This window comes from Argentina silus, assembly GCF_951799395.1.
Source record: "Argentina silus genome assembly, chromosome: 2".
NCBI lineage: Eukaryota > Metazoa > Chordata > Actinopteri > Argentiniformes > Argentinidae > Argentina > Argentina silus.
Window position 1 is genome coordinate 28511080 of NC_139656.1, and position 18979 is coordinate 28530058.

The 18979-nt window shown below is 43.4% G+C and overlaps 1 protein-coding gene across 5 annotated transcripts in view; it reads right to left on the minus strand.

Moving 5' to 3' along the window:
- The window catches only part of doc2b (double C2-like domains, beta), a 151012-nt gene that overhangs the window by 103954 nt on the left and 28079 nt on the right, over window positions 1–18979 (minus strand). For 4 of the 5 annotated variants that reach the window (XM_083697528.1, XM_083697527.1, XM_083697524.1 and 1 more), the window contains 2 exons: window positions 14151–14249; window positions 12755–12916 (listed from right to left, as the gene is read on the minus strand). In XM_083697528.1, coding sequence (XP_083553654.1) covers window positions 12755–12916; window positions 14151–14249 — 261 coding nt within the window. The remainder of the gene's footprint in view (window positions 1–12754; window positions 12917–14150; window positions 14250–18979) is intronic. The other variant, XM_083697526.1, reaches the window with a different exon arrangement.

Genomic DNA, 18979 nt, shown 5'->3' on the forward strand with positions numbered 1-18979 from the left:
ACACACACACACACACACACACACACACACACACACACACTTTTCATATGGCTCTAGCACACACATGCTAATCTGCACATATTGATGATCACATTGTTGCCTGTGTGTTACAGGTATGTGTTACAGGTGTGTGTTACAGGTATGTGTTACAGTTGTATATCAAGACATTAAGGGCCTCAGTGTTGATGATCGTGAGGGAAAATGGGATTTTACATTTCATGATCAAAATCATTATGACTGCATCCTTCCGTAAAGTGTTCTACAGAGTTCTACAGAAATTGATATATTCATGAAATGAATCCTCAGCACTCTAGCCATCTCACGATGGAAATGAAGCCCCATTATAAGTTAGGGTCTTTAATTAAGGTCGGGTTAAATGGAAGTGAAGATTAGTTGGTTAATCAGGGTTCAGATTTCATATCTTCTCGCTGTGATGTAGAAGCAGGGGATGGTAGAAATCTTTGCATAAGAAATTGGCCATGCACATTCTACCCCAACTCCATTCCAATCTGACTCCCACTTCATGTATTAAGTGCTGTGTGATTTGAAAGAGGGAAATAGGTTGAACATTGTTTAATCAGCGGTTTGTGACATACAGTTAGAATATCCACAAACTCTCTATGATCATTTCAAAATGTTTACATTATGTTTTTCTTTTTGCTTGTCTAAATCCCAAATAAAAACAGGTGTTGAAATTATGACTACAATGTGCATGTTAAGACTAGAGGTATACCTGGAGATAGTTAGTGGCCAGTTAGCTTCAGTACTGATCGTCCCTTTAGGAGGAGGGTTAGGGTTAGGGTTAGGGTTAGGGTTAACCCTAACCCTAACCCATGCAACAGCTTAGAACCAATATGTAAGTAACACATCATTGTGCATAGTGCTCTATATAGGTGTATAGCACTTAGGTGTCCTTGGGTGACCTGAAAGGCGCCTCCAAATAAAATGTATTATTATTATTATTATTATTATATAAGAAACACCAACATGCGTCTCACAGTATAGTCTCACTCCTGTATGTCAGACTTTCTATTTAAATGGAGAGTCTGACGGCAAACCGTAATGCACGTTAGGCTGGGAGACACATCCGGTGAACTCCATGTTTTCGTTTTGTGTAATGCGTGTAAAGTCGGGATGTATACAAAGGGGAGGGCAGAACTGGAGGGACATCGCCAGAGGCTCAGGCAAACACTTTAGGGGGGTGGAGACTTGTCGACAACTTCCCGCCCCCAGAGTTTACTTTCTTCACCTCCAGTATTTACTTTCTTCGCCTGGTTCCGAGATTAGAGTCACGAGAAAGCATGGGGGGGGGGGGGGGGGGGGGGGGATTAGAAGACGGGACCAGAAGTAGATTATGAAAACTTGGAAATCGGAACATCTATAAAAACCAAAATGCAGGTCATTGGTGCAAGAAGTTGGCTAAAATGGAAAGAGTCTAGGAGAGCACACAGCAAATCATGGTGTGGACATCAGCAAAACACTGGACTAAAGGCAGCAAAGTACTGGACAAAAACATCACAGGGGCACCCGACAGGAGTTAATACAACAGACTATGTGTCTATTTGTTGATGCCAGGGGCGCTGGTACTACTCTTGAGCAAGAACAGTAAATAAGGCAAGACCGAATGAAAAAACACCTCAACAACTCAAAGAATAAATCAGGAATAGGAACAGGTCACTCTTCTGAGCTCATTTGTAGGGATTAACAGATATTATTAGTATTATCGTATAGTAGTTGATAGTATTTCAGATACCGGTATTCAACATGCTTGCTCTCTGAAGTGTTATTTCAATTGAATATTTCATATATATATACATACATGTATATGAAATATTACAGTAATATGGCTTCTGAATCATTAAAACAATACAAACTAATTGGATTGTAAACAACTAGAGTATCACAATAAGCTGAGAGCAGGACTTCCGCCACAGTTGTTTTTGTAATCCCATACCTGCAGACTGGGAGCAGCGAGGTTAGAAGAGGAGAGCCACCACAGAGCTCTTCCACCTGCGTCCCCCTCGCTCCCCCAGTGGGGGGGTCAGAGTTCGAGGTTGACTCTGCGGTGAGGAGGCGGGACGCACCGCTGTGTGAGGGGCATGGGCGTACCCGCTGAGGCCGGCTGGTGGTCATCACTGCCCATCAGTGTAACGTGGCGTGGCGCGAGGGGCACGCCAGAACACAGCATCCCACCAGGCTGACCCGGGGCACCATGTAGAGTCTGTCTGCTTCCCCTCTCGGCTCGTAATTACCAAATGACTCATCAGAAGGCAGCTCAAACGACAACAGAGCCCTCAGTTCCTCTGGTCTAATAAAGCCTTATGAAAAGCCTAATGAACTTCGGTGATTATTTTTCCATGGTACTGAGGGACTATTATTAGAAGATGCCAGAGAGCAAATACTACCTGCAATCAATTTCTGTTGCTTATCTGGTTGCAGTGGTTGCTGTTGAACTGTTCAACCACTTCCAATCTCAGATTATGTTTATCGTGAGAAGCTGGCTCCAATAATAATATGACTTTAGACTAGATTTCCAGTACATTCGGAAAAGCTAGATAGCAAATACTACCTGCAGTCGATTTCTGGTGCTTATCTGTCATGGTTGCAGTTGAACTTTTCAACCACTTCCAATCTCAGATTACGTTAAAAACATGACTTTTTCAGTTCATATGGTTGTTTTAGCACATAATCAAATACAAGTAACAATTATAGAAATTAGAGGTAAAGGCTTGATATCATCCTAATTAACCCTCTTGAATGATTATGTTTGGTTTTCCATTTGTTCCTGGGACATGTACTGTACAGTATATTGACCTGTGTACTGTCAAACCCAGCCTCTCCAAATCTCCTGTACTGTAGTTAATTTCCTCTTTCAGGAGTAATCCACCACTCCACCTGTCTACAAAACCTAATACAATTACCCACCCCTGGGAGGTCGACTGGCACAGTCCACAATTAAATTAATACTGCGATTTGTGTCACACAATTTTCATTACGGGGGGATCTGGCGGACCACTGATCCGGGAAGGAAGAGTCTGTTACCTGTCTCCAAGCAACCAGGCAGCCCCAACTGTACCTCATCAACGAGTAAACAGAAATGCTGGCAACTCAGGAAGTACTGTAGTTATATAGAGGTATGGTGACATATTCATAAGCATCTATTACCCCCCATTAAACAAAGACAGTAGTGTAGCGCTCTGAGCCGAAGACCGACCGAACCACAACATGGTTCCTCATAGAGCATGGGTTTGGTCTCTCCGATGGCTCCATGCTCTGCCGTAGAGCAAGTGTGCATGGGGGGAGGCAACGCACAAGGCCAGGACTAACACACAATCTATATGCTCCACCTGGGAAGAACAGCGGGTGCACATTAAGAGTGGCCTTGGCCATACAGGTCGACATGGGGGGGGGATGAGGAGGGGGAAGCTTCTATTCATCTCAGCCGGAAACCATCACTTGGCCTTTAACGGATAAAGGCATCTCTTTTGTGTCGAGACAGTTTCTTTCCTGAAAGAGGGTTTCTGGATGTCATTAGTTGGCATTGAATAGGCTGTAATTATAGGACAGTTCACGTGTAATTGAAAAATGTTATCAATTATGCAATTCTAATTAAATTAAAGAAATATATATTAACGATCCAAAAACAATTTTTGCCATTCAGTCCAGTCTCGACTGAGAAGCCTTATATGCAATTGTTGACTGTGTGACAGCAACTGCACAGGTACATGCCTTTTGTTCCAGCCTCATTTCAGTTGACAGACAGGAGGACACAAAACCCAGTGGACCCTTACTGATTAATGAATTCCCTGCAGGGAAGCCAGATAACATTTCACACAGGCTTAAATAAAGACGCCCGAAAAAAACCCAATGAATCAGAAGATCAACGAAAAAAAACAAAAAAAATAGCCATCGGAACCTCTGAAAAAGCCAGCGCCGATCCATTTTGCATACCAATACCTTTAACTGACACAGGCACAATGATGGCAGCCCGGCGTGGATGATAATAGGGGCGCCACGTGGGAGAGACTCCTCCATCGCTGGATCCCTGGCGACCAGCACATAAAAGAGTGGCGGGCCGAGGGGTTAAACACTCCGTCTCCTATCATCCTATCATCCTATCATCCTATCCATCCTATCATCCTATCCATCCTATCATCCTATCATCCTATCATCCTATCCATCCTATCCATCCTATCATCCTATCCATCCTATCATCCTATCCATCCTATCATCCTATCATCCTATCCATCCTATCCATCCTATCATCCTATCATCCTATCATCCTATCATCCTATCCATCCTATCATCCTATCCATCCTATCCATCCTATCATCCTATCATCCTATCATCCTATCATCCTATCCATCCTATCCATCCTATCCATCCTATCATCCTATCATCCTATCATCCTATCCATCCTATCATCCTATCCATCCTATCATCCTATCATCCTATCCATCCTATCATCCTATCCATCCTATCATCCTATCATCCTATCATCCTATCCATCCTATCATCCTATCATCCTATCATCCTATCATCCTATCCATCCTATCATCCTATCCATCCTATCCATCCTATCATCCTATCATCCTATCATCCTATCATCCTATCCATCCTATCCATCCTATCATCCTATCATCCTATCATCCTATCATCCTATCCATCCTATCCATCCTATCATCCTATCATCCTATCCTCCTATCCTCCTATCCTCCTATCATCCTATCATCCTATCCATCCTATCATCCTATCCATCCTATCATCCTATCATCCTATCCATCCTATCATCCTATCATCCTATCCATCCTATCATCCTATCATCCTATCATCCTATCCATCCTATCATCCTATCCATCCTATCCATCCTATCATCCTATCATCCTATCCATCCTATCCATCCTATCATCCTATCCATCCTATCATCCTATCATCCTATCCATCCTATCATCCTACCATCCTATCATCCTATCATCCTATCCATCCTATCATCCTATCCATCCTATCATCCTACCATCCTACCATCCTATCATCCTATCCATCCTATCATCCTACCATCCTATCATCCTATCATCCTATCCATCCTATCATCCTATCCATCCTATCCATCCTATCCATCCTATCCATCCTATCATCCTATCCATCCTATCCATCCTATCATCCTATCCATCCTATCATCCTATCATCCTATCCATCCTATCATCCTATCCATCCTATCCATCCTATCATCCTATCCATCCTATCATCCTATCATCCTATCATCCTATCCATCCTATCATCCTATCCATCCTATCATCCTACCATCCTATCATCCTATCATCCTATCATCCTATCCATCCTATCATCCTACCATCCTATCATCCTATCATCCTATCCATCCTATCATCCTATCCATCCTATCATCCTATCCATCCTATCCATCCTATCATCCTATCCATCCTATCCATCCTATCATCCTATCATCCTATCCATCCTATCATCCTATCATCCTATCATCCTATCCATCCTATCCATCCTATCATCCTATCCATCCTATCATCCTATCCATCCTATCATCCTATCCATCCTATCCATCCAGCTCATTAAGGAGCCACCATCTGCTATTGTGAATTCCCGCTCCACTAACCTCGTGAATCTTTAACTATACTGTCGTGCGATTTCTCCCAGTTAAATGGATCATTATAGGGTGAATCTCCCTACTACTGTGTGTGCTCAATTAAGGTAGAGGTTCCTATTGAGGGTGCTCAAGTGAGACAATGCCTCATCATAAGGTACTGCATGACCATCTTTGATCAAGTGAAGATTAGCTGGCTCCTGTAAAATATGCAGAGAAACCCTGGCAAGTAACTTCCAATTATCTACAACACTGCCTTACAAATGAGAAAGGGACAGAAAACGAATCCTTGTGTCAAGGCATTTCTTTAAAGCCATATATTATGTGCAACACAGACTTATCCATTAACAAACAAGACCTTGAGTAGTTGAGTCAGGTTTGTTATACCTGGGCTGGGAAGAGCCCTCCTGCACACCTTGTGCTTCCCAGAACATCCCAGGCATTTGCTTGCACTCAAGCAGACAAAATAGCAATAGCAAACACCAAAGGCAAATCCAAAGCCTAGAATCAATACTAGACATTGACAGCTCTCTCATGGCTGCACAAATTATGTGACTGAACACACCTGATTTCGCAGAAACACCTGTCAAGCCAATTGTCCCATTACTTTTGGGGACCCTAAAATAGGTAGACTATGCATAAAAAGAGTTGTGATTTCTTAATGGTGAAACAAATATGTACACAAATACCATAAAACAAAAGCTGAGAATCTCTGCTTCCTAACCTCATAGTAATTGATTGATTTAAAATCTCTAACTTTTGGAGTGTAGAGCCAAAAGAAGTTAAAATGCTTTACTGTCCCATTACTTACGCAGGGCACTGTAGATCAAATTATTTGACGATTCCAATGGTAGTGATTTATTTGTATTATTAGCAATATAAATGTCTATATCTACTTCTCTGTGTGGTTGGAGAAAAACATGTGTGCATCTGGAGCAGATTGTCTCTGCTTTAAGGTTGAAACTTGGTACGAACAAACAGTATATTGTACAGACAGTACCTTTACAAATAGGACTACAGTATGTTTATTGAATGTTAAGTCTAAACAGTATACTTTCTCTGTATGCGTAACGTCTCTGGAAGTAATCATTGGTACGAGTAGCAAGTTAGTCACACATGAATCGCCATGCCAACAAGACAACAACGGCATTCTCTGGGCCAATCTCCAGCATCTCTTTAACCGGCCCTCATTTCACATTCAGGCCTCGTCTGGGGCTAATCAGGGGAGACTGGAGTGTTATTAATTATGTTTGCCAAATGACTGCCCCCCCCCCCCCCCCCCACCCCCACACACACACAGACACACACACCTTATTAGAAAATGGCCGTGCTTATTACTCATCAAATGTGTACAGCCTTTCGTCGCCTCTGTCACCCCCCCCCACCCCCCTCTCCCTCCCTCACACATACACACCCTCCCCCTACCCTTGGCAGAGAAGGTGTTTTGTATTCTGGACGCGGATGTCAGTCACACATTCTCTTTTTGACTGACAGACCAGAGTCTTTATCTGAAGTCATTATCTGATGTTTTGAAATGTTAAATCAATTGTATCAGACCTACACTGTAGGAAAGGTAATGCTATTGTATGCAGAGTACACGGTTTTCATTATTTGAGAGTGAAATGTTAATGTTCAGGTGCTGAGAAATAGCGGTTGTTTGTTACGCATTGTCTTTTGTTTCGTGTGATGTACAGTATCAGACAGTCGGGCTGGTGAGCTGTTAGCTGAAAGCACTTGTTGCTTCCTGGTGGAAAGTGAGACCGGATGACTCACCATGCGCAGAGGGATCCTAAAAAGGACGCTGAAATGTCAGTCGAGTCAACCAAGCAAAATACGCAAACAAAGGACTGTGGATTGACCAATCAGATGTACAGTAGCGTGCTTACATAAAGAGAGGGTGGGGGTGTGTAACCGCAATCTGAATCTTAGCCAATATGGCAATCTTTTGTATGCAATTATGACTCAACCACTAAGTGGTGAGAACAATAGCATGACCAAATACAGTAGCCAATACAGTGGCTGGATACAGGTATGAAGAAATATGAGTGAGTGAGGAAAATCAGAACGGATGGCGGAGGTGTTCTCTTCAGCGAGCAGGCTGTGAATCCGAGTCTGTAACTTGAATGTATTTACGTCACCGATTTCCGGAGTGGCTGTAGTGTAATTAGGGTTAATTAATGACATGAACGCAGCACAGAGTTGACTCTTGTAAGGAAGGCTCCAGTTCATTTATCTGTACAAGACCACTTAGTTCACTAGTTTGTCTCCTCTCTATCAGATGCCTATGAGTGGGAGTATTATAATAATAATAATAATAATAATAATAACAATAATAATAATAATAATAATCATAATGAGTGCACTGTACAGTAAACATGTTGTCCCCCACGGATGATGTAGCGCCCCTCCATAAAAGGAGAGTGAAGGAGAAGCCTGTGATTAAAGACGTTTATTCATAAACCGTTTAAAATGACACTCTGGTTGTCTCTGTTTTACAGTGCTGTGTGCCCACTGCTCATAGGGTGGGCTTTTCTCTTGGTGCGATCACCTTCTGTGAACAAAGAGAAATATAATTCGGACGCCATTAGGCTACTATCGTACAAACTAACAATACTGATACAGAAGCTTTGCTTTGATTTCTCTAAATACTCCCAAATTCATTAGCTTAGACAGAATATTTGCACAAGCAAATTATTTGGTTACAAATGTGACTACCTATAACCCAAGGTTACTCAACTCTAGATTTGGTAATTATATTGGTCAGGATATAATGATTCTGATATAATGAAAATATGATTCCCAAATTCAACTATAGGCATACAGCTGCAACTCAAAAGTTACCGGAACCTGTAGTGCTTATTTGATTCATTATCAGTCTTGCTTCTCACAGCTTTGCATGGATTTCTCAAAATATGTAAATGTCCCATCTTTATGGCAAGACCCAAGTTTCATAAAACTTGTCCCAGTGGTGTCAGAGAAAAAGCTTGGCTTTTCTCAGTACTCAAAGACACTACATTTCACGGAGAGAACAAGAATACTGTATATAGATGAACAAAAAGTAAAACAAAAGCACAGTCAGTAAAAACAACAATAAAAAATAGTTAAAGATTCAAATCAAGTTTAAAAAGATGGGTTTTGAGGGATCGTTTGAAGGCGAAGAATGTGCTGGATGCTTTGATAGAGGTCCTTGAGAGTGTTCCAAAGAGTGGGGGCTGCAGCAGAGAATGCCCGGTCCCCCCAGGTCCGGTGTTTAGTTGTGGTGATGGGGACAAGGAGGTTGGCATTAGCTGACCGGAGACTGTGGGTAGGGGTGTACTGGAGGAGGAGGTCAGAGAGGTAGGAGGGTGCCAGTTTCTTGAGGGCTTTGTAGGTGGTGAGGAAAATCTTAAAATGAATCCTAAATCGGACTTGGAGCCAGTGGAGGTTTTGGAGGACAGTATGAGTAGGTATGGTATATGTGCCTTGACTTGGATGTTATTCTGGGAGGGCCAGCCTCAGGTGTGGCCAGAGGACGTGAGTGGCCTTCAATTTGGGTAGAGTCGCTCCTCGATGGTGGATCGAGGTTGTGCAAGACTCTCCCATCTGGTAGGGCCGGCCCTCTACGTGAACCGAGGTTGTGCGTGAACCGACCCCAGAAAAGAAAGGAGAAGAAAAGAGAAGGGGAGCCGGAGGGTGGGGGGGGGACCAGAGAACAGCATCTACTGTACAATGAGGTGAGTTTGGCTGCTGGTTATATACTGTGTGGAGCTGATTAACTGAGCATGTGCAGGAGTACATGACTGACTAGTTGAGCAGGTGCAGGTGCGCGGGGCCGCAGCTTGAGTGTGATTGTTCGAAACTCTCCGACTGAACCTTTGTAAATGTTACTAAACTTAATTTAACGCTAGCTCGAGACACAGTGCAGTGCTACATACTGTTGCTCAACAAATGCTAACAATGTAGCATGTACTTTAGGAGACTTATCATAGTGGCTCCTTGTTCCAAAATTTGGTGTGGTACTTCATCAGATGGGTGCCACTGACAGGGAGAAAAATTGCCACTTCATCAAGTCTGAACAGCATCCTCTAATTGAGTGTACGCATGTGAGGAAGACATGATCACTAATCAAGGCTTAATAAGACTCATTATGCAAACACAGGACGGCGCACACTTCTTGTTTCCTATTCTAATCAGGGTTTAAAATGCATGGAATTCTATGATGGTTCATAAGTCAATACATTGAACCACTCTGTCAATACACGCTGTCTCAAAATGGCTGGTGTGCACAGAGAAACAGCAACTCTTGCAAATAAGCAATGCCTTCCCTTTTCAATAGAGACTTCTCCAGTCGTTTTTCATCCTGAGAGCCATAGATGAAACACAGTGGCAGTCTTTTCTGCATCAGAGAGTGAGGGATGATGCTCAGACGACAATGATAGAGTGATTATACAACCTCACTTTAAAGGAAAAGAAAAAGAAAGAAAGGAGGAAGAAAGCACCAAACTTTGAAATGTCAAGGTAGATTAGATAAATGCAGAAAGAAAGAAAAAGGGAGGGAGGAGGAGGAGGAGGAGTGAAGAATGGCTGCATACATAAGCCTGGTGCGGGGGTGTGGGAGGGTTATTCACTTGGGCCCACAACAAGCAATTTTCCTGCCTGCTATCAGGGAAATCAATGGAAGACTTACAGCCACTAAAGTAAGAGTCTCTAGGGTTCCGCTTCTCTTTCCCTTTTGTTATGTCCACTTGAGTTAGAGCACGGCTGCACCGTTACCGTTGTAAGGACATGGGAGAGGATACACAAATAGAAAACAACATCAACAGAAATACGCAGGTTGCGTGTTGCTACAGTATGTGTGTGTGGGCTCAAGGCATTACTGAAGCAATGCACACAAAGCCAGCCAATACTAGTTGGAAAAACAGGTTCAATGCAGAAAGTTACTGAGGCAATATTTTCTTACTGTCTACTTTATACCGTCTGACGTCAGTGAATCTAGTGAGAACAGTAGTCTGGCCTTGAGAGAATTATTTCCTGTAGAGGGTTGAGGTAGCCGCAGAGAAAAGGGTGACCTGTCATTACCAGCAAGTAAACCATTTTTGCTAAATTGTCATTAAAAGCTACAAGATTTTTAAAAAGATTTATCCTACAAAGACTTCTCCTAGTCACTGTGGGTGGAAACCTAACTGGAGATCCGTGCGTGTAATTCGAATCAAACGCATGCAGATCTTGAGTTAGGATTCCATCCTGTGGCAGTAAATAGTTTCAAACACACACAAAAAAAAAAAACTGATTGAAAATTTTAACATCTACAAAAAACCCACAATCAACACTAAACTCACAGAGGTACGCAACAAGCATACAATTGCACACTTCAAACAGTGTTATTGAAGCTTGGTTGAACAGACACATCAAATGGCGCTTGCATCCAAAGGAGGATGAAGACAGAAGCAGGAATGAGTAATTACTCTGACTAATCCCTAAGTGGCTGGAAACAGAAATCTGTTGAGTGAAAACAAATGAGTGACCGGGAGAGACCGTATGCCTGCATAGGATAAACCCCATTATGCTCTGATAAATGACAAACCAGCGCACGGCCATGTCATAAATCACACCAGATGAAAAGAAACCCATTCTCCTCCCTCCCCATGAGCCAGCACCCTGGAACATTCAACACAGTCAGGGTGCCCTCGACGGCCATATTGTAAATAAATTATGTCTGTATTTTAAATAAATTACATCGGCCATTCAGGGTAGAAACGATATGGGAGAAAGACCATTATCCCTCCAACCATTGGAGCAATGATGAATTCGTCAGTGCTTTTCTATTCACTGTTCTATCTGGCTAACTTCTCCTGATGCAAATGAAGTCATTATCACAAATATTACCTGACACATTTACGGTACTGTAGCTTACATTGATGATAGATCATACAATAAATGACACAAAATTATACAGGAAAGGCCCAGATCAAAGACAAGCCGATAAGATGTTGAAAATGAGTAACTTTATGGGGCACTGGAGGCCAAGAATTGAAAAATAACAGTCCCCATAAGTCCCCATTAAATATGTAAGACTCCACATCTTACAAAGGACAGAGGAGGCTTTAATCCCTTGTGTCAAGAGAACTTGAAAAGAGTGTTTACTGTATCTGCAGAGGACCTGTGGAAGCAGGCGGTAGGAGGTACAAAGCAGAGAGGCAGGCAACCTGCCATCCTATTGCCATCGCTGTGCAGATGAGACCTAATTGGGCCCCTGTTTGCCAGCGGGCATCCTGCCTCGAGAGGGCAGGGAGCAATAGGGGTACAGAGAGAGCATGGGCACCCCATACTGGCACGACACAGCACCCACTGACAGATGCAGAGAGGGGAGGCTTGTGTGAGCAAGCACAGCGAGAGGGTTTCCTGGGGTAGAGGATAAGGGCCTTTTGCTCAGGGGACACACTCCCCTGTGTTCAACATCTCGGGTCTGATGTAGACCCGCTCGGATCAGAAACTTCTCAGCACCATCCAACTATAATCATGTTTATGAGTTTAGCCTCTTGGTGATTTTGCACATTGCTGCCACACTTGAAGAGCGAACAGGGGCTGCCTTGGCGCGCACGCACACACACACACACACACACACACACACACACACACACACACACACACACACAGCTCCGGGCTTACACAAACCCTCCAAAGTCCTCTATTTAGAGTCAATCTGGGGTTGCCTGCTCTTGGCTGCCAAATCTGTCAGACCTCCTCATTTGCAAGGCTCTTGTGGGGGTCTGTTTAGGCACAGTCTTGTAGGGTTAGGTAACAATGTGGACTGATTCTAATCTGATAAATCACTCTCTCTTCCCTGTAATTGTTGAGTAGGTCCCTGAATGTGTCCTGACCATGTGATCTAGCCAGGAAAAACTCTGGTTTCCTGGTCAGGTCATTTGGCCAAGACACAAGGCAAGACCCTTTACCCACAAGATCTGACAGAATTGGATTGGTGAGACCAGTATGGCATGAACATGACATCTTTCAAGCCCTTTTCAGATAAACAAAATTGACTCAAAAAGGGAGTCAAAAGGAAGGGCACAAGGGTACAGGAGTAGAGACCACCCCAGGTATAGATACAGAACAGTTCTAGATATACAGCACTCTAGGTATGGCTGCGGGTGTACTCACTGGCTGAGGGCCGAATGTAGTCACTGTCAAACTCATCCGGGAGGGCTGCAGGGGGAACCAGGCTGTACTCACTGCCCCAGCTGGAGCGGCTGTCTGACAACACACTCTCCTGGGGCCGAGATCCGAGGCCTGTGGGGGTCTGGACCAGCCCTCCACTAGACACTGTGGACAAACACACAGGATGGGTTCATGTCAGGACACAGCTGAAGGGTACAGTGCAGTCTGGAACATTATGTAAGTAATAATAATACACTTTATTTGTAACATGCTTTTCATTTGTCCAATGTCAATGTGCATACAGTTGAGTGCATTAAAGGGGCAATCTGGAAAAGGTACATCCATTTTTTGGCTTTTAAATGAATAATACATAGCTATTGATTCTTGAAGAATATAACTTAGACTTATGAGCTTAGTTCAACTGTCTCACCCCATCAGAACCCCAAATAAAAGTTTGTTTACACCATTGTTTGTAAACAATGTAATTGTAAACAAACACTTTATAGCTTCAAGACAATCTTAAAACAATCATTTTGTTCTCATGGATGGTCAGTCTTTGCATCCATAGCTCTGTCTATGATTTGAGAGTGGTTACATTTCTCCAGCCCCATCCTTCAGCTGTTTACCAAAAAAGTGGCGGGGACACCACCTTGTTGTTGTTTGAATCCCAATTGCCCCTTTAACTCACCAACTGTCAAAGAATACCGGAACTCTAACCACCTAGAGTGCCAAGTGTTTTATGTGATGTTTACATAGCAACAACATTTTGATTGGCTACAAAATGAAGCATCATAATTTATGGTGAATAAAGTCACCCTTGACACTCCAGGATGTTGACAATTTGGGTGACGTCATTCACCCTCGGCACTAAATTAGTTAAGAACAGAAACACAAACAGCACAGAAAGGGCTGTCTAAAGAGGTGAGTTTGTAGGCCTGATTCGAAGGAGGAGAGCGTCTGGTGTGAAATAGGGACAAGAAGACTGGAACTTCATCATAGGGGAATAACATGGAACTAGATTGCATTGGCATGTTTTGGACAGTGTACACATTGTGTTATGGAGCACAGACATGATCAGACATTGTGATTGGAGGGGGGATGATTGCTACTGGTGTTATTGACGTTCTCTGTTGTTACGTCTCATCACTCATCTCTGTGTTGTCAACAGATATCTGACAGTCTATAAATGTACAACAACAACAGCATTAAACAATGCCCTGTGACTGTGCTTGTGGATTCAAAGGAATGGGAGAGAAAAATGGAAGGTGGCACTTCTGGAATGGATTTGCTGTCCTGACGGACAGACAAGACAAGACAAGACAAGACAAGACAAGACAGATGGATAAAGATAGATAATTCTGTTCTCTCTTTAGTTAGGGGGTGCAGAGTAGTACAGTACCTGAGCCTATGCGTTGCTTACCCTCAGGGAAACTGGATACCTTGTTCTCCATGCTGCCCTGACTTTGGTCTGAGTCACTGTCACTGCCACTGGAGACCACTGCAGGCAGACAGACAGACAGACAGATGAGAGGGCAGGTCAAAGAGAACCACATGAACAGTAACACACAAAGACTTGTACAGAGCCATATATGCACACTGGAACAAATACAGCACAAACACAATTGGCCAATGAAAGAAGAGAAAAAAAATACAATTGAAAAATAGAACAGAGTTCAAAGGACAGCATGTGCTCATTATGACCATGGCATAATGACGTCATTATTTGATTACTGGGTGAAAAGCACGCACACGCACACACACACACACACACACACACACACACACACACACACACACACACACACACACACACACACACACACACACACACACACACACGCTTGCCCCGATCAGTGGCCTGAGGCCAGGCTGCAAATTATATTTTTTTGATGGAGGAGAGAGAAAGGCAAGCCGGGGACCGGTGCAGGTCTGCCTTCCAATTTTCCGCACCCCATCTGCCATGGTTTCAATCAGCCGGGGAGGGCTGATGATGCAGAGAGTGTGGGAGATACGCCGCCCTCTCTCCCTCTCCCTCCTTCTATTCTCTCTCTCTCCACACTCAAATACAATTCTCATTCACTCACATACACACATACTTATTAATTCATACACATACACACACAAACCCATGCAGGCGTGCTCTCTCTCTCTCTGTCTCTCTCCCCCCCCCCCCCTCCTCTATCTCTCTCTCTCTCTCTCTGACACACACACTCCTTGTGCTGTGAAATACCACCCGGCTCTTCAATCTGGCCTGATGAATGCGGCCAAGGGAGCATTGACTTCTGTCTCATTGCTGACTCACAGCAATTCCCCCCACACCAGCCCAAACTGTGCAGCGCCGCAGGGTAGCTTCAGAGAAGATGAGTGTACGTTTCAACTCTCAGCTACCCAGACTAGGTTTTTTTTTTTCAAATCAAATGAAAAAGTTACTTTGGAGTGGAAAATACTTAACTGAAAATTGGCCTAGCAGGGCCTGCTCTTACACAGGGATTGCTCGAAGCTGTGGTGATGAAGAGTCATCCTTACAATATATGAGGCCTCAACGTTTCAGAATTAAAGTTTTTAGTGATCTCCTTTATAGTCAGAAAGCAAGATTTAAGCAATTTTTTTGGGATGAGTCAAATCGAAGCTTTCATCTCACGTATATATCACTGCTCGACACAAACCGCTATTTAACCACTGTCACAGGTGTTTAATACCACTCATCATTCCATTCCGTGCATTACAATGAGCCTGTCCTCCGATGTCTACCTCTACCAGCCTCCCCTGGTTCAATACCACTTCAAATGATGGTTTTTGAGCCCAATAGTAGTGTGTACCCTAGTACTGTACCTACTTTCCCCAGGGAATGCACATTGTTAGCAGCCATTCCGGCACTTTATTTCACTCACTTTATTTCACTTGACACAATTAAGTCTCCTGGTCATGTTGAGGTCTAGGTAACTCTTGCCCTCTTCATCACCAAGAAAAACAACAACCTCGGGAGATATTGGGCCAAATAAACGTTAAAGAGACATCTTTTCCACAGCTGACACCACAGATGGTGTCACTGTTCAAAGCACTGTTGTTCCATCAACTTTTCTTATTGTTCTCTTATCTGTGAGCCAATTTGGAAAAAGCCTTGGGGGCATCGTCTTATGATTCATGGCATCCATCCACAGTCTGGCTATCTACCCCTGCATCCAGAAACCTAGGGTCTCCAGAGATCCTTTCAGTTCAATTGAACTCATCTTTTACGAATGTGACTCATGGCTCTGGAAAGCTCATTTAGAACACAACTCACACAGGCTAATGTCTGTGTTTTTCAATATTTATCTCATCTTCAAAGCTGGAATGTTTAAATGGGTATGTTCAGTCAAACAGCTTGAATGTGCAGTGTTTATCCTGAATAACAGATTCAAATGTCTGCCTTTACTTATCTAAATAGTGCATTTAGTATTCAAGCACATCATTTAGTAAAACTGCTATATCGAGGAACATGGGAGACTGTTTCTCCCAAGTCAATGAGAGGACTTTTCATTGATGATCATGACAAATGATGGCAGTGTAATAAGGTGCTGGGTAGTGGCACAGTCAATGTTATCTACATAGAACAGTAAACAGGTGTGTTGAGGGGCTGAAAGTACAGAAGAACAGTATACTGTACACAAGAGACTATCAATAGTATCCTCATGAAGAGGACCTCCCCTTTCCAATCTTTGACTCAAGAGATCTAAAGTCTTCGTCCAGACCGAGCAACCCCTTCCATCAATGCCTCCACCCCCACCCTAAACTAATCTCTCATTACCCTCTCTGAACCCATCAATATCATGGCATTATCCCGGTTACTGGGTTATGACTGCCAAATACAAAATATTCATGCTGTCTAATGAAAGCCATTTTTGAAATTTACATAAACCCCCTCTGATTAAACCAAGAACATTAATTCAAATGAGCTCAGGGCACGTCACCATAGAGGCCAAAGAGCTGACAACCAAATGTAACCCCTGAAATAATAATGTCCTCATTCAGCTAGACTTGGAGGGGGTCAAGGAAGAGACTCATGTTTGTTTTCTATTGTCAAATGTAAACAGAACAGCTCAATATACAGTACTCCGGGAATACTATTTATTATATGGTTGACAGTAAAATGACTGGTTCTCTGACTGGTAAAAATACACCTGATTGGAGACACGAACAGCAGTTCCCCTCATTAAGCAAAGAAACGACAAAACGTCAACGAGACACCGAATCCTCAGTGTAGCATCGTTAGTTTCATAATGAGGGAGATAAAGAAAAAACACAGTGAATCGTCTCCCTATCTTTAGGGGCCAGTCTCTCTCCATGTCTTCTAAAGCTGTAAATATGACTTTGGCCAGACCAGGGTGGATCAAACTGCTCTCAGCACTCAATCTGCCACTTCCCTCAGAGCCCATCAAGACTAATGCCTAGCGAGTGCGGCATATCATTGCATGTGTCGTCAAGAGGGTGTAATTGGTTTGGAGCTCCATGTGCTAACTTGAGGTATAGGCCTGTTGATCCTTTCATAGGCTGGACAGTGGCGGGGGTTCTAGACAACACTGCTACTGAAACTAACACTTGATAACAGGCAAACCAAGTTACTTCCACAATCCACTTTCTTCTCCAATGGCAGCCTATTTTCCACTGGTGCAGTGCAGACATTGGAAATGCGCGGAAAGGCGGAATGGACCGATGGGCTTGCCATGCCGAGAGAGATGGAGTAGTGGGCATTTTGGGCTGCGTCACTCACCGACCCCACAGCCCACAGATTGACCTGGCCATCCACCGGCCCCGCAGCCCATAGATCGACCGGCCCACCGGGAATTCTCCCTGTGCTCCAGATGGCCAGAAGTCCTCTACCGCCTCATTCCATTTCATTCATTATAATGAGCCCATCCTCCAATTTCTACCTGCACTGTTACACTGTAGTGTGATCAGCTTTACTCCTGACCAGGGCCACCTGCTGTGGCTTCACAGAATCCAGATTGTCTCCCCACCTCACCTCTTCTGCTCTGCATCCGCTCCCCTTTGCTAGGCCGGTGGGGTCACAGCCACAGCTGCTACGCCCATCTGATACCCCCACGGCGGGCCATGACTCAGCCTTGGCCTATCGGAAAATGACATGCCTAACAACGCCAAAACAGGACGAGCCCCGTAGCTACATACAGTGCCCTCTGTAAGTATTGGAAGGAGGAAGCATTTTGTCTTCTTTCAATCACTAGTTAGCAGCAGAAACCAGATGGCCAGATTACAGTTTGCTAAAAAGTACCTAAAAGAGCCTGTAGGGTTCTGGAAAAGGAGACAAAGATTAACATTTACCAAAGTGATGGCAAGTGTCAAGTGTGGAGAACAAACTAAACTGCCCAATATCCACAGCGTACCACCTCATCTGTGAAATATAGTGTGTGTGTGTGTGTGTGTGTGGGGGGGGGGGTGTTATGGCTTCGGCATGTATGGCTTCCACTGGAACTGGCTCACTTGTCTTCATTGATGATGTAACTGCTGACGGCAGCAGCAGGATGAATTCTTAAGCGCGCAAAAACATCTTGTCAGTCCAAGTACAAGCAAATGCCTCCAAACTCAGTGGACGACGCTTTATTATTACAGCAGGACAATGAGACAAACCAGAGAATATATACAGCATCTTTTTCACATTTGATAAATCCGTCCCATCACTTTTGGTGGCCTAAAAGAGGGGGACTGTCTAAAAAGTGTTGTAATTTCTTAATAACACATACAAATACAATCTGAGAATGTCTCCTTTAACCTCACAGTAACTGTTTGATTTAAAATCCAAACTTTTGGATTGTTGAGCCAAAAAGAAGAAAAAATGCTTCACTGTCCCATTACTTACGCATGGCACTGTATATATATATATATATATACGTATATACATATGTGTGTGTGTGTGTGTGTAGGGAGGTTCAGTAGTTTTAGAGTGGGTAAAACATATGACGCAATGACTGTTTGAGTTTATAAGTCATTTGAAATAACAATATACAGTACATGTAAATGTAGTTGCTAATATTCATGCACTGTATTACACTGATGATCTTATTTGCATATGATGACTCGACAGATGGCCTTCTAAATGTCTATAGTTGAATAGCCATGACAGGAGAGCTACTACTGAAGGTAAGGAGGGTGTCTTTATGGAAATCTCCTGACATATCTTGCAGGGAACACAAACAGTCAGTAATAAATTGCAAATAATTGAAAGAAAATGTG